Source organism: Nematostella vectensis, chromosome 12, assembly GCF_932526225.1.
Source record: "Nematostella vectensis chromosome 12, jaNemVect1.1, whole genome shotgun sequence".
Taxonomy (NCBI): Eukaryota; Metazoa; Cnidaria; class Anthozoa; order Actiniaria; family Edwardsiidae; genus Nematostella; species Nematostella vectensis.
In genome coordinates this window covers 8,768,514-8,790,027 of record NC_064045.1, presented here as the reverse complement: position 1 = coordinate 8,790,027, position 21,514 = coordinate 8,768,514, and the positions used below count along the sequence as shown (strand labels likewise).

At 41.4% G+C, this 21,514-nt stretch overlaps 1 protein-coding gene and 1 long non-coding RNA gene across 2 annotated transcripts; one reads left to right on the top strand and one right to left on the bottom strand.

Moving 5' to 3' along the window:
* Window positions 1-1,613: 1,613 nt before the first annotated feature.
* Window positions 1,614-11,930, bottom strand: LOC125557379. The gene is made up of 3 exons (XR_007305251.1): window positions 11,891-11,930; window positions 6,312-6,375; window positions 1,614-2,617 (listed from the first exon to the last, which is right to left on the bottom strand). It is a non-coding gene; the product is annotated as an uncharacterized LOC125557379 (long non-coding RNA).
* On the top strand, window positions 6,312-21,506 carry LOC116617905 (leucine-rich repeat-containing protein 15-like). The gene is made up of 20 exons (XM_048719926.1): window positions 6,312-6,377; window positions 7,970-8,038; window positions 9,119-9,184; window positions 9,609-9,674; window positions 10,263-10,328; window positions 10,455-10,523; window positions 11,401-11,463; window positions 11,617-11,682; window positions 12,346-12,405; window positions 12,489-12,560; window positions 13,815-13,880; window positions 14,250-14,315; window positions 14,394-14,459; window positions 17,666-17,731; window positions 18,379-18,444; window positions 19,007-19,072; window positions 19,155-19,220; window positions 19,703-19,774; window positions 20,369-20,434; window positions 20,666-21,506. The coding sequence occupies exons 1-20, from the start codon at window positions 6,322-6,324 to the stop codon at window positions 20,736-20,738; spliced, it is 1,326 nt and encodes a 441-aa protein (XP_048575883.1). The 5' UTR covers window positions 6,312-6,321; the 3' UTR covers window positions 20,739-21,506.
* Window positions 21,507-21,514: the final 8 nt, after the last annotated feature.

Sequence of the window (21,514 nt, the reverse complement as noted above, 5' to 3'; positions counted from 1 at the left end):
TAAAATAATATGCAACATTCTATTGAAAACTATGTTTTGACAGTTTGCGGCCATTTCCTTTGAATTTATGTCTCCCACATGAACCAAAGGCTTATAAGTCAATATTAGAATTTGACTGAAATTCATTGTGTCTGGGCTGGAGAGCTATTGCAAAGCTTTTAACATGACACTGCCCCTTTAAAGATAACCAAAAATAGATAGGGATAACAGCTGCTGATACCTAAAGGGGTTTGGCTCAGTAAAATAGGGAGAGGAGGTAAATTTTTTTGGTTACATATTGCTTTCTGGCAGCCCAAAGGGGGAGGGGGGATTAAACCTAAACCCTCCCCTAGATCCGCCACTGATACCTTGGGAGATATTGGGGCATTTGTCTCTATGTGACCAGCGATGTGGGAGTAAGATTTAAAAAAAAAGACTAAGTTATTGTTTTAAATGTCCATAGTTTACTAGAAAATCCATATTGTTTTCCAGGTTCTCAGCAAAAATGACATTTAGGGAGAAAACATCAACATAACTACCAAGCTGGTGTTATGGGCAGAAATAGAAAATGGATCAAATTGACTTTTTCGTGACGTACAAATTTGTTTTGTGGGCGGGGACGCTCGTCACTGCTCTGGGCCTTATTGAGTCTATTTTTACAGGGAGACTAAGCTATTTATATTTGGCTAATAACACTATTAAATTGTCTAAATTGGAATTATTTGCTTGGCGACAGCTTCTTTCGAACACAGATCTTTTGTGTAGAGTTTCAAGAGGCCAGTCTACGGATAGTGAAGTTTTTCTACGAGGCACAGATCAACGTTCCTCTATCGTACCCTTCCCTTTAGTATTTCTACGCCCGCTACGATTATGGATGTTCAGATCGCAAATTCTAACATCGGATATTCCATAGCTCTTTGAAATAAAGAATCAGCCAATTGCCGATTGTTCGCATTATATTCAAGGCTGATCTCGATCGCACATAACTTCTGTCCCACTTTTTTATATTTTAATTAAAGCACCACGGCAAATTTTACTTAGATTTTATAAACGAATGTTGCAAACAATCTCCGCGCGCTATCCATGGAATAAGGTTGCCTCATGACTCCCCGTGGCTTACTGTCGAATCCGTTGTATCGCGACGCCGCATTTTTAAAACATCGTTTTATTTTTGTCTTTTCGGATTTTCTCTGTTCTCCCAGTCAAATTTTTCTAACCCAATCAGATTCTTGCCATCTCTCACCTAGTAAAGTTGCCTGGCTTTCTGTCGCGACACTGTCTGGTTTTCGTCCAGAGGATAGCGAGGGAAGTGCACAAAGCGAGACTCTGTTTGGCTCTGAATGGTTTTACGGACGGAACAAAAAACCAAAACATATCGTGTTTTGAAAACGCGGGTCGCGATACAACGGATTCGACAGTAACAGCAACAATTACACAGATAGAAGAGGGTAGTGCCCCCTTCCCCCTCCACTGATGCTCGCATAATAAAGCCCTTTTTCGAATTGCGCACTAAGGTCAAACAGTCTTGCTCAAATGCTCGTCTTCTATGAAAAAGACAAATGCTCGCAGCGGCGTAGCCAGGATTTTTAATAGGAGGGGGCCCAAAAGGGACTTTCAAGGCATTTTCTCCTGAATTTTAGATAATGTCTTATACATTTACTGTATTTTTGGCTGCTAGAAGGGGGGCTCGGGTCCCCTAGGCTACCCCCCTAGATACGCCCCTGGCTCGAGCTCTCGTTTTCTAAAATAAATGCATGTTTCTTATAAGTTGACAGTCACTTTGTCCTACTATAGTATGCTTAACGTGATCCGCAGGCATTGCATTGCTTTGCCCACCTAATCCAAGAACTAATATTCTCCAGGGTCTTTAAGCTCTTTTCCTAGTTAAGATCACGATCAATCGCAAAATATTTTTTGTATTTCCTCGTTTTATCCCCAGAAATTCTCGCTTCTCTGGCCGGCGACAAAAAGTTAAAGTAGTACTCATCTAGAATTTATGGTCGTGCTTGCTTGTTCTCCCAAAGACCATGTGTTACACACAGAAACGCTGGGAGAATAAACAACAAATCGTCCGCAAAATTAATTTTGTTTAAAGGGCGAACAAATGAATGACCAGCCTTTCTTTAATTTCTACCTGGTCACCTTGACAGTTTTTAGAATCAAATCAATGGGCTAACTTTCCTAAATTTTGTATTGATGACAACAGTAGCGCGCGTATCACTATAAAATAAGATCAATTTTATTTTCCTTTTTTATCTTGCTCCTCACTCTTGCTTCAGCGCTGTCTGAATTTTTTTCCTTCTAGCCTAGGGCTTGACTCCTTTAAAAAGGCTTCAACCACGTTTCAGTAGATAATAAGACGAGATTATTAGCACGGCAAACGTTGCCATGAGTGAAATATTGCTCTAGCACTCTTTGTTGGGCAAATTTTGACCTGTTAACAGTTGCCTTGCGAGGGCCGAAGATTCACGAGCTAGTCGAGCTTGTTGGCATATATTGTTGTACGTGCTGGAGGCTTGGGGCAAAAAAGCATAGATAGCGAACTGGCTGGATGGATAAATGATTGGAATATTGGAACGAATGACGTCATTGCTGCAAAATATAGGCATACTTATACCATATTCCAACAGCTAAAAACCTAAAAAAGAAAAAGATCAAATTACCGTTGAGCTAGCACCTTTACTGCCCCCCCACCCCCACCCCTAATCCAAATCATACTATGATCAAGCGTTTTACAAAACCCTGGTTATTTAAATTTTATATATAGCTTTCGGCAATGACTGAGAAACTAATCTGTAGTAATTGTTCCTTGATTAGCTGCCAAAAATGGGCACAACTTTTTTGACAGTCGGTTATATAAAGGCGCTTGATTTTCGAGAAGTAGCATTTACAGACAACGGAATTAACACTGCTGTGAGGTGAGGACTTTAAATTTTCAATTTTCAGTTGCTCTTTTTTTACTTGCGTTGTTCCTACTGTATTTGACTTGAACACAGTTCTAATTTAAACTATACTTTCCTTATTTATAATTTGTACCTTCCTTTGTACACCAGAAGTCTTAAAAGGGATGTTTTTATTGAAACGAAAACGAAGATAAAACGACATTCATTTAAAGACCTATGCCTTTCCTCTCTAGTTTGCTATTTGAACTTTTGTGGCAATGCGCCCTCTGCAAGTGTTGAAGTCTCTTTTGATTGGAACTGAACCAAACGTTATCTCAATACTGCATATACTTTTTTAGTCACCGTCTTAGTTCTTTTTCACTACACTCCTCCTATTGCACGTAGTCCTGTCCATTTGTTCATCCTATCTGATACATATGATTTTTATCCACTTGTTTCGTTATAATTACTTGTCTCGTCTTGCTAATTCCCTCAGAAATTTCACACATTTTTTTCATCTTTAGCAAGAGTTGTTGAAGCAGGTTAAGAGAACGGTAGTGTGAAACGATAACATCTATTCTGACAGAGTAAGTAACCTGAACCCTCTTATGGATTTTTTAGCGACCGATGATGTTAGGTGGGCCAAATCTAGCCACCGCTTAGAATTTTGGGGACCAGGTTATACAATTCCTTTATCATGTGCGAAAAAAAAAGCAGCTTTAGAGCTTTTTTTCTCCAAGGCTACACACAATGAATAACCCACCAAAAGAGCAGTAATTTGCAGTAAAAATTTGTTCAAATTATTAACGATAACACAACTAAAAAGTTTCCCTATCGACGCAATGTTACAGCGTGTTGTCATCTTGAAGTTTGAATTTAATCAGCCGAAACGAGGCAGAGCTTAGCACTTTTATAGTGAAGGGGGGGGGGGGGGGGTGGGCTTCGAAAAAAAAAGTCCTCTAAAAGGGAAGCTCTGAATTTTTAAGGAGCCACACTTTTCAGGTAATATTTTACAGATATGATCTAGTTTGTAGCACCAAATACAGATTCAATATCAAGCCAAATGACCAATGTTTAATACTTTTGTCTTTGTAAACCATATATAGATACTCCCAGCTTGCAGTTGGATTTACCGATACAGTTCATTATCAATTTAACAGGAACAAATGGAAAACTTCTAAGCATGCAAATCCACATTATCCTTTTTTACACAGAAAAATATTCTTAGCAAAAACAAATGTATACAAATGCATACTCCTTCAAAAGCACCCGGCTGTATGAATACCTACAAACATATTTCTGTAACTAAACGCTTTGGTGACTTTGTTACTTATCGATTTCTGTAATATTATAACGCTATATGTGCTGGCCCTTTGCCTTAATTCAGTCTGTAATACTGCCATGGCAATTGAATAAAACCGCCTATCTATCTATCTATCTATCTATCTATCTATCTATCTACCTACCTACCTACCTACCTACCTACCTACCTACCTACCTACCTACCTACCTACCTACCTACCTACCTACCTACCTACCTACCTACCTACCTACCTACCTACCTACCTACCTACCTACCTACCTACCTACCTACCTACCTACCTACCCACCGACCTACCTATCTACCTACCTACCTACCTACCTACCTACCTACCTACCTACCTACCTACCTACCTGCCTGCCTGCCTGCCTGCCTACCTACCTACCTACCTACCTACCTACCTACCTACCTACCTACCTACCTACCTACCTACCTACCTACCTACCTACCTACCTACCTACCTACCTACCTACCTACCTACCTACCTACCTATCTACCTATCTATCTATCTATCTATCTATCTATCTATCTATCTATCTATCTATCTATCTATCTATCTATCTATCTATCTATCTATCTATCTATCTATCTATCTAAGGTTGGTTCTCACGTAAGCGCAAGCGGAACACACGTAGTTTCTCCGATTCTCACTAGAACAAGCGCAAGAGAACGCAACTGCTCGATTTTCTTGCGCTTGTGTTTGACCGATTCTCACCTTGTGTTGCGCTTCCGTTTACGCTTGCGCTTGCGTCTTAGTAGTGTGAGAACCAACCTTTAGAGATGGACCCAGTAACTTTCGGGGGGGGGGGGGGGGGGTGAAAGAAAATTCCTGCAAGCAACTGATTGAGGAAAAATATCCCTGCAACCCAACCCTGCACCATTTTACATGCAAAAAAATATATGAAATTGTGAACGTCGAAACCGAAAATTGCGAAGAGATGTCTGAACTAATGATTAACTTGACTGGATCATCAAATAGGACAAGGAGAAAACTTCGCAGTAATCTCTTTTTTGTTGGGGCGGGGGAGGGGGGCTGAGAATTTTGGGGTTCTGAAAGAAAGGGGGGCACCGAAAAAAATGTTTACAATGAAAGGGGGGCTTTGAAAGTTTAAGGTGTATTGAGTAAAAATCTTTCCTCCACCCTTCGGTGTATTCAATAAACACTTCCTTAAATAAATAAAAAAGAGTCTGTTTTTCCTATGTACAATTGAAAGTCGATCCTAATTATAAAGTAATATCGATACAAAATAACATGCGCTCATACTATTTCTTTGCAGCAAAATGGTAAGCCATTTTGTTTTGTTGGGAGTCATTTCTCTTGCTATTAGTCAGGCGCTGGCGATGGTCGGTAAGTGATCGAACTTGAGTTTCCTGTTTTATACCATCCACTATCTGCAAAGGGCAACCGTTCAGTTTAAAATATCTGAAATGGGTTAATTGGTGACCAAAGAGAGCTTACAGTTGATATATTTTTGCACTAAAGAAAATTTATCTGTTCGGATTTGTCAGGGGAATTTTTTTCGTATGAAAGTGGAGGCTTCATGTTTTTGCTTATCCTCGAGGGGTCGTAGTTGGTGTCGTCGATTTTTTGGGGAATAAAGTTCCATTTTTTCACTTTTACCTACTGATGGAGAGAATCTAATCTGCACGTTGGAAACTAGTTTAGCGGAGCTAAAGCTGTTTATAAATAGCGAAGTACATCTACATTGAAAATAAAACATAAACGCTCAAAAACAGTAATTATGATAGGAGATAAAAAATTCAGAAATAATGTTCAACATCTTTTTGAAAGGCGCAAAAAAAAACAACAACAACAACAACGACGCAAGTTTGGGGATATCGTTACCCAAAAATATAATTTTTTACCTCTCTTGTTTTGTCTTAATCGTGACCGTGGTGAGAACTTACATAATACACTTTGTTTGACAAAATTCGGTAGATACCACGATAGCTTTTTCAAATCAGCCCATGGTAATGGGCTTTCTTACGTTTGATATTGTACTAAGTTAAAACAAAAGACGGTTAAAACAGACCAAAATTTCACTAGCGCGAGCCTCGCTTGCAAAAAATTTTGTCAACACAGGGAACCCGACAAGCTGCGTGCGGTTAGATTATGATTTTGGGCTAACCTATCAGTGTATGGAGCTTGGATGGACGTCAATTCCGCAAGGGCTGCCGGGAAACATCACCCGCCTGTAAGTAACGCAAGTAAAAAGACTACTGTCAATAATGTGTCTATAAATACAAAGGTTTGCAGTCTGAGAATCGTAACCCGTAGTTTATTGTTTAATGGTTATCAAAATCAAATAAATAAGCAACTTAGGATAAATTAGTTATCCTTATTAGGATAAAAAAAATGAATATACCCCACCCCTCCCCCAAAAAATTCTCAAGCCTTGAGATTTTCGGAGGTTGACAGTACATTCACGAATTCACATTGCAGAGATCAGGATTCAGCCATTTACTTGCATTTACACATAGATTTTCCAGTAAAAACTCATTAGGTGTATGACATGGATCGAAGATTTGCCAAGGTGCGCCTAACGTAGCCTAGCTGTGGGCTTTAGATGCTGATTTCGGCGATAAAAACCCTGGAAATCTCGAAATTGTAGTTCGCGGCCGCCATCTTGGATTAGAGGCGCCTCTCATTTTTTGTCACTCGAATCCAAGATGGCGGACACGAACTACGATTTATTCGAGGTTTCGAGGGTTTTTATCGCCAAAATCAGCATCTAAAGCCTGCAGGTAGGCTACGCCTGACCGAATTGAGTAAGATATGCCACTCCAATAAAACTAAACTTTGCCCACTTATTATTTATCTGTTAATATGTTTTAACTGCTTGCAGCTGGGTAGATAATATTATAGATAGTTTACATTTAATTTTCCTGCCAACCAAAAATAAGCCGCATAATTTGTTTTTAACATTTCTGCTGGTGACAACATGTTGCGGGGGAAATTTACTTCTAATTCATTCCCCCTAGCAAAGAAAATTAATTAAAACTTAACTAAATGCCTCCCCACAATAAATGTGTCACTTAAAGGAAAAAAGGCCGCGTCTTTTTTTTTTTTTTTTTTTTTGACTGGGATCTTAATGAAGCCTTACTTACTGTTGTTTATAAAATTTTGTGCAGACTATAAGGCACGACCGTATATCACATAGAATTGAGGGATTCCCCCAAAATGTAGACGGGTTGATCGTTTAAGCGATGTTGCGCGTGCATCCAAAACGCCACAGACTGGCGGCCCACAGCTGTTCTAAAATGACGTACAAAGTGGTGTTCACAGAGGAAGCTACAGAAAAAAGCTGCCAGAGTGCTTCTTTTGCAAAATTATGGAGCTAGAGTCAAATTCCCCTTTGTCCGCATCATTATAAATTAGCTATGGCCCGCCAGTCTGTGGCATTTTAGACGCGCACGCAACATCGTGAAAACGGTCTCATAGCCGAAGAGTAATACAATATACCTTTATTCCGAACAGTACCTTTATTTCGCTGAGACACTGTGGCAATAGAGACAATAAGCGTACTTACAATTCAGCCCCCTCTAAAAAAGCACAACATTTCCACAGCTAAGCGACTTTTATTCGTTTCAAATAAAAGGTAGATAAATAAAAGAACTATACAAGCTTATCACCCATCTTGCAACTTGAATTCTGAATTTCGAGTTCGCCCGTTGGAGCAAAGACAAGAAACAACTACCTCACCTCCCTTAGTAAACGAGAAATCAAAACTGGAACCCAATAGTGAAAGGTATCTGGTGTTTATGCTAATTTTCTTAAACTTTCCAGGAACCTTCGCGGAAATCTCGTTTCCAAGATTGAAGACAGCTCAGTGTTTCCAAGAAATCTTACCCACTTGTAAGTTTTAAGTCGTAGTTTTTTAAGCAAACAAAACGTACCAGTCTTGTATAAATTTCCTTCACTTGGAAATGCTCTTTGTCGAATTTCCAAGTTTGCGATTATGAGATATATTTACATTATATATTATTTTTTAGAAAATCGGCAAAACAAACATTGGGTACATTCCTTAAAAAATGACTTCGGAGAAACGGCTATAGATAAAATATAGAAAATGAAGATCATCAGACGAATAATCGCTCTGTCCCCTCCTCATTCTAACGACAGCCGTGAGAAACCATGTGAAAAGCTAGTGTATGAATATAATTAACAAATATTTACATTTTATGGTTGCCCTTGCCCGTATCTTGCGTATCATGTACTCTTTTACCTCCAACGCAAGCCGTAGCAGGGGAAGGAGCACTGGGGGCAAGTGAACCCCTCACATTATTTACATATGAAGAAAACGTTGTCGTTTGGAGGGACTGGTACCGAGGAATCTTAGGGTTTTTTTCCAGATACTTTCTCTATTGACCAAGGATGGTCAACGTCACTGTTTTTCTCTTCTGATTACAATTCATAAAGTTTACGAAGCACCTGCGGTACGGCAACCTTAAAAATGACAAGAATCATGCAGTTTTTCCAAATAAGGAATATATTAGTTTCATTATATGGAAGTGACCGCGTTTGTCAATAACAACAATTTTGGGCTCAATTTTCTTGATATGAAAAAAAAATAATGTTTTTTTTAATGTTTCCTAATCATGCCTCCACCAACAATTTGAGGCCTGCTACGGCTATGTAACGTCAACATACATAAATCTCACTACAGTCTGACGGCAATTACTTGATGACTACTTCAGAACCAGTTTAAAAGAGCGCTTTCTGATAGACTTTTTTATAGACCCAATATATAGCATCTAGAAATAAGATTGTGTATTTGTCAATTCAGGGCAATTATAATCGAAATATCAAAACATCATAATAACCTTCCCAAATCAGCCGATGGAAAATGATTTTCTCTCCCTTCGTTTCTTAACGGACGGCAAAATGGCGGCTGCCACCGTAGAGTCCGCCGCTAACTGCATGTTTTCTCAACAGAGTTATTGTTATGAACAAGCTGTCTTACATCAAGCCGAACATTCTGCCAGACAGCCTCATATATATGTGAGTATCAAGCATCAACCGTAGCGAGCCTTTTGATTCGAGAGAAAATAAGACGGGCTACCTGTGGGGAATGTTGTTTATACAACTGCTCCTTCTGGTACCTCGATTTACACAGGAAACCCGACGGTTACCCCGTGATAAATTGTAGGAACCTCTGTGACTTTAAAAATAAAGCAATGACCCATTTTTGTATTTCAAAATTCCATAAATCTATATTTTAAATAAGTGACCGGACTAAGCTAGTTTATAAAGGGGAAGTGAACAGTGTGACAAAAACATTTAATAAAATAAAATTAAGATTTATGTATACAAATGTTGTGCAAAATTTCACCAAAATGGATACAAACAACTGCCCGTCCCTCCCTTCACCATCCCCGCCCCCCTGGATCCGCCCCTGCGAATTCGAGATTATCTTTGATTCTAGAGACCTCAGCGACAACTTACTCACCAGCCTTGAAGACAATACGCTACCGAAAAGCCTGAAGGAGATGTAAGTATACAATACAATACAATACAATACAAAGAACTTTATTTAAAGTAGGTAGAATAATAACTTTACAAGTAGTTTTTTTTACTTTGACACTATCACACAATTTACCAAAGATTAACCAGGATTTATCCTTAGATATATTCGGGACCGAAGAAATGATATTCATATGTTTGATGGATGATAACTAGCAATGGATAGTGTTTGATGACGACAAAGAGAACTTCGATTATGACGCCAGAGGTGACGATGATGATGACAACAAAAATTGATGAATACGACGAAAATGACTGAATTCGATGACAGTGATAACGATGACGATGATGATGATGGTGCTAGCTGTCGTAATGATAAGAATGGTGATGGTGGTGGTGGTTGTCGTAGTGATGTGGATGGTTATGGTGGCGATGGCGATGGCAGATGATTATGATGATAATACATAATTATGATGATAACAACAAACGACAAGAATGGCGACAAATGAAATTAAATGTGATGACAGCTGAAACGACGACACTGACAAAGACAATAGAGTTAATGTTGTAATGTGGATGTAAATAGTCCTTCATTTTAAACCATTTCTATATTCAGACATCTAAGAAACAACTACATTCATGACATACGACCAGGAGCTTTCCCTAACGCTGTTTTTAAAATGTAAGTATAATATTTACCACTATTGAGTCCGTTTGTCTGTCTATCCGATTTCTTGCCTACCTGGGTACGTGCATACATGGACACAATGAATTCCTTCATTGATTCATTTCTCTCAATTTGTTGTAGTGACCTTACCAATAATCAGATAAGGAGAATGGATTGGGAAGTGTTTCCGAGAACAGTAGAACATCTATTGTAAGTTTGGATACAAGCATCTATACATTATGAATCTAGCAGAGAAAGTTTATGGGTAAAAAAATGATAATAGTTTTATTCGCGATTTTGCAAACGTTAATGCCCTTCTCACGATTGATACCCTGGAAACCAGAAAATCGAGTGTTTTTATTTGTTCGCGCGAAGCGAGAACGAGGTCCATATATGCTAATCGAAAGAGAGTTCTAGCTTCTGGTTTCCAGGGTACAAGAATAAAGAGTCACAAAATATCAGCAGTATTAGTGGTTCTTAGGCTCGTACCCAACTAACTTCCCCCCCCCCAACATTTCTTCTTATGAATGGATCGTTCAGAGCCGTACGGCAAGCCACGTGAGATTGGTGGGGGGTGGGGTGGGGGCACAATACAGAAACAAAAAGAAAATGGGGGCCCAGCTACGCCCAACTGGACATTTCCATATGAAAACATTGGGGGCACAATATTACTATCATCATCGTTATCATCATCATCATCGTCATCATCATCATCATCACCATCATCATCACCATCATCATCATCATCACCGTCGTCGTCGTCATCTTCATTATTAACATCATCATCATCATTATCATTAGATCATAATCAATATGATATCATAAATGTATGAGACATTATCTAAAATACAGGAGTGGGTGCCTTGAAAGGGCCTTTTGCCCCCCCCCCCCCCCCCCCAGGTCAAAAATCCTGATTACGCCGTTGCATTTTATCTACCTCGTTCCATCTAATCGTCTGTGGCTTGTAATTTGAGCATGAAATCCGATACAGGGCCGCAAGGTAGAAGGGGAAAATAACTTACTTTGCTTAATAATTCATTTTTTTATGTGTGTTACCTTTCATCTTTATTTGTTTATTTATTTTCAGAGCATTGGACTATAACAACATCTTCTCAATATCCAATGGATCTGGAATAAATGTTTTTAGATTGTACGTTATATCTTTAGAAAGGATCCAACATAAACATCACACGTGATTGCGTCATTTGTTTTTATTATGAAACTATAAACTAAATTCAAATGTTTGCACTCTAAGTGGGCGTGGATGATAATTTTTAGTTATATGATGATTTTTAATCTTCAGAGTTTTAAGGTGGAACAAACTTGAGTCTACTGGAGGACTAGCATTGGCAGGGCAGTTCCAACATATGTAAGAAATTAACCATAAGAAATGTGAATGGGGTGGGGAGTGAATGGGATGGGGTGGGGTGGGGAGAATTCAGTAACTATTTGCCCATTGCGGCGTTATGAAGACTTGGATCTTGCACCATTTTAAAATCCATTCCATAAACACATACATAATCAACTATAGTCATAATAAATTGGAATAAGCGAAATTTACAAAGTATTTTACTCACAATCGTCTGCCCCTTAGTCCTTTGCTCTGCTGAACTGCCTATCTGGATTTATTTGAACTTAGCTTTATCTGGCACTGAAGAATTTGTTATTTTTGTATTTCATTATAGTTATGTAATCAACTACAGATTTTTTCGTTGTTTTGTTTACATTTCGTAGATATTTTAAATGTTCATGCTTCATACTTAAATGTTCGCGGGCTTGTGGTGGAATGTGCAGAACAGTACCTGTGCATGCTTTCTTACTTGTTTCCAAAACGTGCATGATTTTTCTTTTCTTTATGTGATCATTTTTTCTGTGTGTTTTTTTGTAATCTTGTATGATTTTGTTACTTACCCATCCCCACCTCCTTCACTAAAGAGTCTTTTCGCGTATGAAATAACTTATATCCGGACCCCGTAATCCCCAATTGAAAAATACTCATACTTTCATTTTTTTTTTCATACTTTGTTTTCAGAAATTTAGATAGCAACCGTCTCACAGAGATTCCATACATCAATGGCTCCTCAATCACACTGTAGGTTTTATTTCCATTTAGCGGTTATTTGATATATAAATGTTTTAAAAAGGTAAATAAATTTAAGTTAAGACTTTTCCCAGGAGTCTAGTAAACAACACGATCAGGACGATTAGCTCAAAAGCTGCGCTCCAAAATGCTGACATCAAACACCTGTAAGTGTATATAAATGATAACGAGTACAAACCTGAAGGCACTGATTATAATAATAATAATGATGATGATGATAATGATGATAATAGAATCATAGATAAGGTGATGATGATGACGAAGATAGAATAATAGATATGGTGGTGATGATGATGACGATAGAAATATAGATACGGTGATGACGACGAGGAAGATAAAATGTTTTTGATGATGATGATGGTGTTAAACATGATGTCAATGACACTGTACAGGACCCGAAATAATCCCAAAATCCCCAAAAGTACCCCAACTGATCCTCGGAACCGAAACGATACCGAGGAGTCCCCGAAATCAACCCCAAGGAATTGCGGTAATGGACAAAGGCAAAGCAGAAGAAATACTTGCAATTCTTGAAGCATAATTAAGGGTTAACAGCGACTCGATTTTAAACAACGTGACAATACTTCTATTTATTACATTGCCCTGCGTAACCCATAAACAGAGTCCAAAACAAATACACAACTCAGCTCAGATCAACCAAACTTTTGACCTTCCATCACAAAAATGATTTATCAACGCCGGGTTCTTCAAATTACTATCACAGGAATTCTTAGTTGACCCCAATTTCTGGCTCAACCACTGTATTTCCCCCGCAGTCGTATATTAAAATCTTAATACTATAGTTTTAGTTAATGTAAATTTCCTTTTAATAACACAAACAAAGCTAAATGTTTCATATGTTTTTAAAACTAAAAGCCAATCCTTGCACATTCCTTTAGTTGTCCATTACTGTAATTCCTTGGGGTTCATTTCGGGGACTCTTGGGGATCGTTTCGGGTCCCGGGATCAGTTGGGGAACTTTTGGGGATCGTTTCGGGTCCTGGGATCATTTCAGGTCCTGTACAACACTAATAGATATAAAGATGATGATGACGACGATAGAATAATGATATGGTGACAATGATTCAATGATGATAGTTAAGGTGTTAATCAAGATGACTATGATACTAACGAATATTATAATGATGGGGATGACGTTTTGATTATGGTAATGCTAATGGTATTGCTCATGATATGATCACGATTCTTTAATCTTTAAATTCAATTATTGCCAATGCAAGGCAGCATCCGGCAATGATGGACAGAAGTGGTGTTTGAGCGCCGAGGCGATAATGATGATATTGGCAATGATGACGGTTGTAATCATGATGGTGATACTAAGAATGATAATGAAGAAGACGATTATGATGATGATTGTGATAATGTACCTTTGTTTTTAGATCGCTGTCAAACAACTCAATTTCTTCGATCGTTCCTGGCGTGTTTCCAGAGACTCTGGATTCACTGTAAGCTATTTTCACGAAGGGTGGAGAACCCCTTTTAAAACCCCTCGGTTTTACAGTGGCGAGCCCATCTTTCTATTTTTTACACTTTGATGAGTAAACAGGAGGAATTTACATTGCTTTGGTACACATTCTTTCATATTCTATCCCGTAGGACCAGTGTGCGCCTCTTTCACGTGGTGCACCACATCTACTTGTACGGGAAAATCAGCATGCATTCAGAGTGTATTTAAAAGATGCCCAAGTTGATGATGATGATGTCCAAGATGTTTTAAAGTTTTCAAATAACACACATGCGTATCCCACATCTAAAAATAATACACACTTTAACAGAAGTATGCGACACTACAGCATTTATGTATCGACTTTTAGGAGACTGGAAAACAACCTCATAGAAGAAGTTGTCCCAGGACTGTTGCCGAAAAATTGCCGAAACGTGTAAGTGTCAAGATGTGTCATGTGTGTCGTTTTTTGTTGTGAGATATTTGAAAATCAGAATGAGTTGTTATCTTACAGAATGCTCAACGGAAATCCAATCCACCATATCAGTCCAGGCTCTTTTCCTATGAGTATCCAATCCATGTAAGAGTTAGTAATGGACTTGAATCAATGCGTTACTGGGGAAGGGGGCAAATCAGGGTGAGACAGGGGAGAGGAAGAGATTCAGTGTGTCACATGGGGAGAGAATGGGATTCAGTGTGTCACATGGGGAGAGAATGGGATTCAGTGGGTTACAGGGGGAGGGGATGGGATTCAGTGGGTTACAGGGGGAGGGGATGGGATTCGGTAGGTTACAGGGGGAGGGAAAGGGATTCAGTGGGTTACAGGGGGAGAGAATGGGATTCAGTGGGTTACAGGGGGAGGGGATGGGGTTCAGTGGGTTACAGGGGGAGGGGATGGGGTTCAGTGGGTTACATGGGGAGGGGATGGGGTTTAGGGGGTTACATGAGGAGGGGATGGGATTCAGTGGGTTACAGGGGAGGGAAAGGGATTCAGTGGGTTACAGGGGAGGGAAAGGGATTCAGTGGGTTACAGGGGGAGTGGATGGGGTTCAGTGGGTTACAGGGGGAGTGGATGGGATTCAGTGGGTTACAGGGGGAGTGGATGGGATTCAGTGGGTTACAGGGGGAGGGGATGGGATTCAGTGGGTTACAGGGGGAGGGGATGGGATTTAGTGGGTTACAGGGGGAGGGGATGGGATTCAGTGTATCACAAGGGGAGGGGATGGGGTTCAGTGGGTTACAGGGGGAGGGGATGGGATTCGGTAGGTTACAGGGGGAGGGGATGGGGTTCAGTGGGTTACAGGGGGAGGGGATGGGATTCAGTAGGTTACAGGGGGAGGGGATGGGATTCAGGAGGAGGGGATGGGATTCAGTGGGTTACAGGGGAGGGAAAGGGATTCAGTGGGTTACAGGGGAGGGAAAGGGATTCAGTGGGTTACAGGGGGAGAGAATGGGATTCAGTGGGTTACAGGGGGAGGGGATGGGATTCGGTAAGTTACAGGGGAAGGGGATGGGGTTCAGTGGGTTACAGGGGGAGGGGATGGGATTCAGTGGGTTACAGGGGGAGGGGATGGTATTCAGTGGGTTACAGGGGGAGGGGATGGGATTCAGTGGGTTACAGGGGGAGGGGATGGGATTCGGTAAGTTACAGGGGAAGGGGATGGGATTCAGTGGGTTACAGGGGGAGGGGATGGTATTCAGTGGGTTACAGGGGGAGGGGATGGGATTCAGTGGGTTACAGGGGATAGAATGGGATTCAGTGGGTTACAGGGGAGGGAAAGGGATTCAGTGGGTTACAGGGGAGGGAAAGGGATTCAGTGGGTTACAGGGGGAGGGGATGGGATTCAGTGGGTTACAGGGGGAGGGGATGATATTCAGTGGGTTACAGGGGGAGGGGATGGGATTCAGTGGGTTACAGGGGAGGGAAAGGGATTCAGTGGGTTACAGGGGGATAGAATGGGATTCAGTGGGTTACAGGGGGAGGGGATGGTATTCAGTGGGTTACAGGGGGAGGGAAAGGGATTCAGTGGGTTACAGGGGAGGGGATGGGATTCAGTGGGTTACAGGGGAGGGAAAGGGATTCAGTGGGTTACAGGGGGATAGAATGGGATTCAGTGGGTTACAGGGGGAGGGGATGGGATTCAGTGGGTTACAGGGTGAGGGGAAGGGATTCAATTGGTTACAAGGGGAAGGGATTCAGTGTGCCACAGGGGGAGGGGATGAGATTCAGTGGGTTACAGGGGGAGGGGATGGGGTTCAGTGGGTTACAGGGGGAGGGGATGGGATTCGGTAGGTTACAGGGGGAGGGGATGGGGTTCAGTGGGTTACAGGGGGAGGGGATGGGATTCAGTAGGTTACAGGGGGAGGGGAAGGGATTCAGTTGGTTACAAGGGGAAGGGATTCAGTGTGCCACAGGGGGAGGGGATGAGATTCAGTGGGTTACAGTGGGAGGGGATGGGATTCAGTGGGTTACAGGGGGAGGGGATGGGATTCGGTAGGTTACAGGGGGAGGGGATGGGGTTCAGTGGGTTACAGGGGGAGGGGATGGGATTCAGTAGGTTACAGGGGGAGGGGATGGGATTCAGTGGGTTACAGGGGGAGGGGATGGGATTCAGTGGGTTACAGGGGGAGTGGATGGGGTTCAGTGGGTTACAGGGGGAGGGGATGGGATTCAGTGGGTTACAGGGGGAGTGGATAGGATTAGGTAGGTTACAGGGGGAGGGGATGGGGTTTAGTGGGTTACAGGGGAAGGGGATGGGATTCAGTAGGTTACAGGGGGAGAGAATGGGATTCAGTGGGTTACAGGGGGAGAGAATGGGATTCAGTGGGTTACAGGGGGAGGGGATGGGATTCAGTAGGTTACAGGGGGAGGGGATGGGATTCAGTGGGTTACAGGGGGAGGGGATGGGATTCGGTAGGTTACAGGGGAAGGGGATGGGATTCAGTGGGTTACAGGGGGAGGGGGTGGGATTCAGTGGGTTACAGGGGAGGGAAAGGGATTCAGTGGGTTAGGGGGAGAGAATGGGATTCAGTGGGTTACAGGGGAAGAGAATGGGATTCAGTGGGTTACAGGGGGAGGGGATTGGATTCAGTGGGTTACAGGGGGAGGGGATGGGATTCGGTAGGTTACAGGGGAAGGGGATTGGATTCAGTGGGTTACAGGGGGAGGGGATTGGATTCAGTGGGTTACAGGGGGAGGGGATGGGATTCGGTAGGTTACAGGGGAAGGGGATGGGATTCAGTGGGTTACAGGGGGAGGGGATTGGATTCAGTGGGTTACAGGGGGAGGGGATGGGATTCGGTAGGTTACAGGGGAAGGGGATGGGATTCAGTGGGTTACAGGGGGAGGGGGTGGGATTCGGTAGGTTACAGGGGAAGGGGATGGGATTCAGTGGGTTACAGGGGAGAGAAAGGGATTCAGTGGGTTACAGGGGGGTTGAATGGGATTCAGTGGGTTACAGGGGGAGTGGATGGGGTTCAGTGGGTTACAGGGAGAGAGGATGGATTTCAGTGTGTAACAGGGGAAGGGATGGGGTTTAGTGGAATACAGCGGGATTGGATGGGATTCAGTGTGTCACAGGGAGAGGGGGTGGGATTCAGTGGGTTACAGGGGGAGAGAATGGGATTCAGTGGGTTACAGGGGGAGGGGATGGGATTCAGTGGGTTACAGGGGGAGGGGATGGGATTCAGTGGGTCACATGGGTCAAGGCAATCAGTATCAAGCTGACAAGAAGTTGAAAATTCAATGAAGTGATCTAATAGTGTTAAACTACCCTGCAATTGCAGCTCTCTTTATGACACAAAGCTGACAAATATTACTCCAGGAACCTTTAATGAAGGACTACTAAAGCTGTAAGAAAACATTCATTACTTATTCACTAGTATTGTAGACTGAAATCTCGATCATTTGCGAGATCTAGTGTTATGGATAATGAAGGCCTGCCCTTTTTGCAAATATGTTCAAAATATATCTGAAGTTTGTAGAGAAAGCGTATAAATATTTTTACTTACTCGTAGCAAGTCAACAAATCAAATTTAAAATTGATTACCGATACTTAATACATTTTCATTTTTGACATTTTTATTCATCAGCTTTTATCGCTATGTAAATTATTAAGATGTTTTAATAAAATAATATCTTCTTTACAGTCCGCTTCATGTCCAGATTTGGTAACCTCAATTAAGCTCATCATGTGGGCATATCGCAAAAACAGGTTTCTTTTGGAACTCGGGTACATTTGTTTAAAGGACCCTCACAGGCAAGATTAATCGAAATAAAGACCCTACTGGTGTCTTTGCCCTCTTAGAACGCCCAAGGTGACAAGGGAAGCCATCATTGCACACAGCGATGATAACCAAATCTGGACATGAACCGAACTGCTTTGGTACATTGGTGATGTTGATATTGACAATAAATAACTATAATGATGATGATTGTGTGGAAACGGCTTTCATAACTAATAAAACACCAAATGTCAACAATATTTTTATCGCTTCAGAGATCTTGAAAACAATCTTCTCACAAATATCACAAACTGCACATTGCCATCGACTCTACAAACGCTGTAAGTACTGGGTACTTGAACATTACCAGGCCCGTAGCCAGCACGGGACACGAATGGAAGGTCCGCTCTAATGAAGGAAAAATTAGTACTACTGCGTTCTTATGAGACGAGCTACTTAAGAGAAAATAGTCCGCTAATGGATAAACAACCAACAGGCCCGTAGCCAGGATTTTGAGCGGGGTGCTTCGTTTTTCCATTTTAGCGGTCCAAATTTACGGTATACCCCTCTCCTCGCCTTATTACATTAGGTAATCAATCTTGTATTTAAAATGTTATTAATATGGTGCTTTTTAACATATATCGATAATGATAAAGATATTTATTATAAAAAGATTTTTAGAGTCATTTAAAAGGTATATTTCCAGCCAGTTATATATTTTTGTTTGTTCTGAGCGGACCTTCAAGCCGGGGGGGGGGGGGATTTGTCCGAACCCCCTGGCTACGGGTCTACCAGTCCACCCACCCACCTCCCAGGCTACGGGCCTGAAGAATCATGGTTCTTTTGCTGTCAGCAGTCCGTCTTTCCACTATCTGTGTTTTATTTGAATGCCTTGTTACACAGGTCTCTTACTGGTAACAGGATTGCGTCAATTGATCGAGATGCCATACCCAAAAAGATCTTTGAAATGTACGTAAAGTAGTTAATTGTTGTGTCGTTGTATGAACCCGACATTTTTGCCAACAGTTCATGGAAATCCTTATCTTTGCAGATTCTTGGAAAAAAACCGGCTTCGTGTGATTAAGTCTGGTTTATTTACTAGAGCTTCCAAGTGCATGTAAGTGAGATCTACTCCAGGGGTGTGGTGGTGATGGGGGGGGGGGGAGGGTGCATGGTCGCTCGACTGGCTAGTGTTGTTGTTTTTTTCACCTTTCCTGACCGAGGTATATTCTTGAAGCCTGAACAGGGTTCCGATCACCGTTTTGGAATGGCGGGATTTGGATTGTGCACCCTCTTAGCTATCAAAAAGAATCATGTGTGCAAAAAAGGGACGAGAGCGGAAATGCTGCCGACGTAAAGACACTAAAAACCCAAATTCAACTATCTTTTTCAATGGAGGGCGAAGTTTATTGCTGGATTTAAGTAATACAAGTCTATTGGTACCATAATTTATGACGACTTCTTTTAAAGAAAGAACTCACTGTTATAGCGAAATGTAGATTCTGACTCACAACAAGTAGTTGCAAATCGATCAAGTAACGCAAAATCTTGTTTCGAGTTATATTCTTTGATTTTACTTATTATTTCTTTTACTTTTAGGAAAATAAGTGCTTCTTATAATCTAATAGAAGAAATTGAGCCAGCATCACTTCCGAGAGGAATAAGGGTCCTGTAAGTGAAAAGTTGAAGTGAAATACCAAACGTTTTTATAACATTTCCAGCAAGCCTAGCCCCTGGCGATAATTTTGGGCTTCCTGTTGTCCTGTGCCCTCTTGCTTTATGACAACCACATTAAAGAAAGCTATCACGCCGACATTCCATTACTACATCACAATACCGACTCTTTAAAAAAATCAATTTCCATCGGCTAATTCAAGCAAGTGACTGACGAAATGCTTTCAATAAAATATTGTTAATGAGGTATTAAACTTCAATCGTGGTTTGTTATTTTGAAGTTTTCTTGCATATAAAGCAATGTATTCAATTGTAAACAATAAAAAAGGAGTCAGGGCCAGCAATCAACTGACCTACCCCACCATTCCTCCCCTTGCTTCTCTTTCTTCTCTAATTAAAGAAATTATAATTTTTCTTTCTAAGCTGACCTCCAACTATCCCACCCACCCTTATTCCTTAGCTCCCTTCCCTAAAGGAAAAAAATAAGAATATTTCTTTCTAAGATGACCTCCAACTATCCCTCCCATCCTTATTCTCCACCTCCTTTCTCTAAAGTAAAAAAATAAGACTATTTATTTATTTCATTTCTAGTCAAATACCCCACAATAAGCTTGGCAAAATTAGACCCGGAGCGATGGACCAGACCTTAATTCAGGTGTAAGTATACAGGGTAGTTGTGTTAGCTTATTATATAGTTAAGTAATCTAAGTGCAAATTTTTAATTTGATAATTTAAGATCTTGTAAGCTTTAAATAAAAAAAAATAATAAATAGTAAATAAATAAACAAACAAAAAAATACACTTGGTATGACGCTAAATTAGCAAAGCACAATAAAATGTTCGTAACTTGTTAAAATGATTTTTTGATGTTAATTTTCTTTATTCAAGGCTTGAGCTCAAGTATAATCTTCTGACTGAAATCAATTTGAACAATTTGCCGCCATCTCTGGGATTCTTGTAAGTTGTAAATGCACACAATGCGGTAGCAACCGATTATGTCTCCATTACTATGGGGCCTCTCACCACAGGTGTCCCAGTGTGTTGGTATGTCAGCGTATGGGGCCTCTCACCACAGGTGTCCCAGTGTGATAGTGTGTCAGCGGTCAGCGTATGGGGCCTCTCAACACAGGTGTCCCAGTGTGTTAGTGTTTCAGCGTATGATCAGCGTATGATGCCTCTCACCACAGGTGACCCAGTGTGTTAGCGCGTCAGCGTGTGGTCAGCGTATGGGGCCTCTTACTAAAGGTGACCCAGGGTGTTATGGTGTCAGCGGTCAGCGTATGGGCCCTCTCACCACAGGTGGCCCAGTGTGTTAGTGTGTTAGAGATGGGGCCTCCCACCACAGGTGTCCCAGTGTGCTAGTGAGTCAGCGTATGGTAACCGTATGGGGCTTCTCACCACAGGTGGCCCAGTGTGCTAGCGATTCAGCATATGGAACCTCACTCACTTGCTGAAACGAGCTCGAGTCACTTTTCTGATTCTCGGACCTGAATTTAGCTTTACTAGAAGCTTGCGTTCCTTATCCCCCGGAGCCGTTCCATGCCACGTAAGATTGTGGGGCATAATGTAGAAACATTAAGAAAATATTGAGGGCCACAGCCGTACCCCTACTAGTCTTCTTTTATAATGTTTGAAAATATGGGGGGGAGGGGGAACATGCCCCCAGTACCTCACCTCATTTCGGGCCCCTGTCCTTAACATGTCCATTGTTAGTTCACGGTAGTATAAAAGCTAATA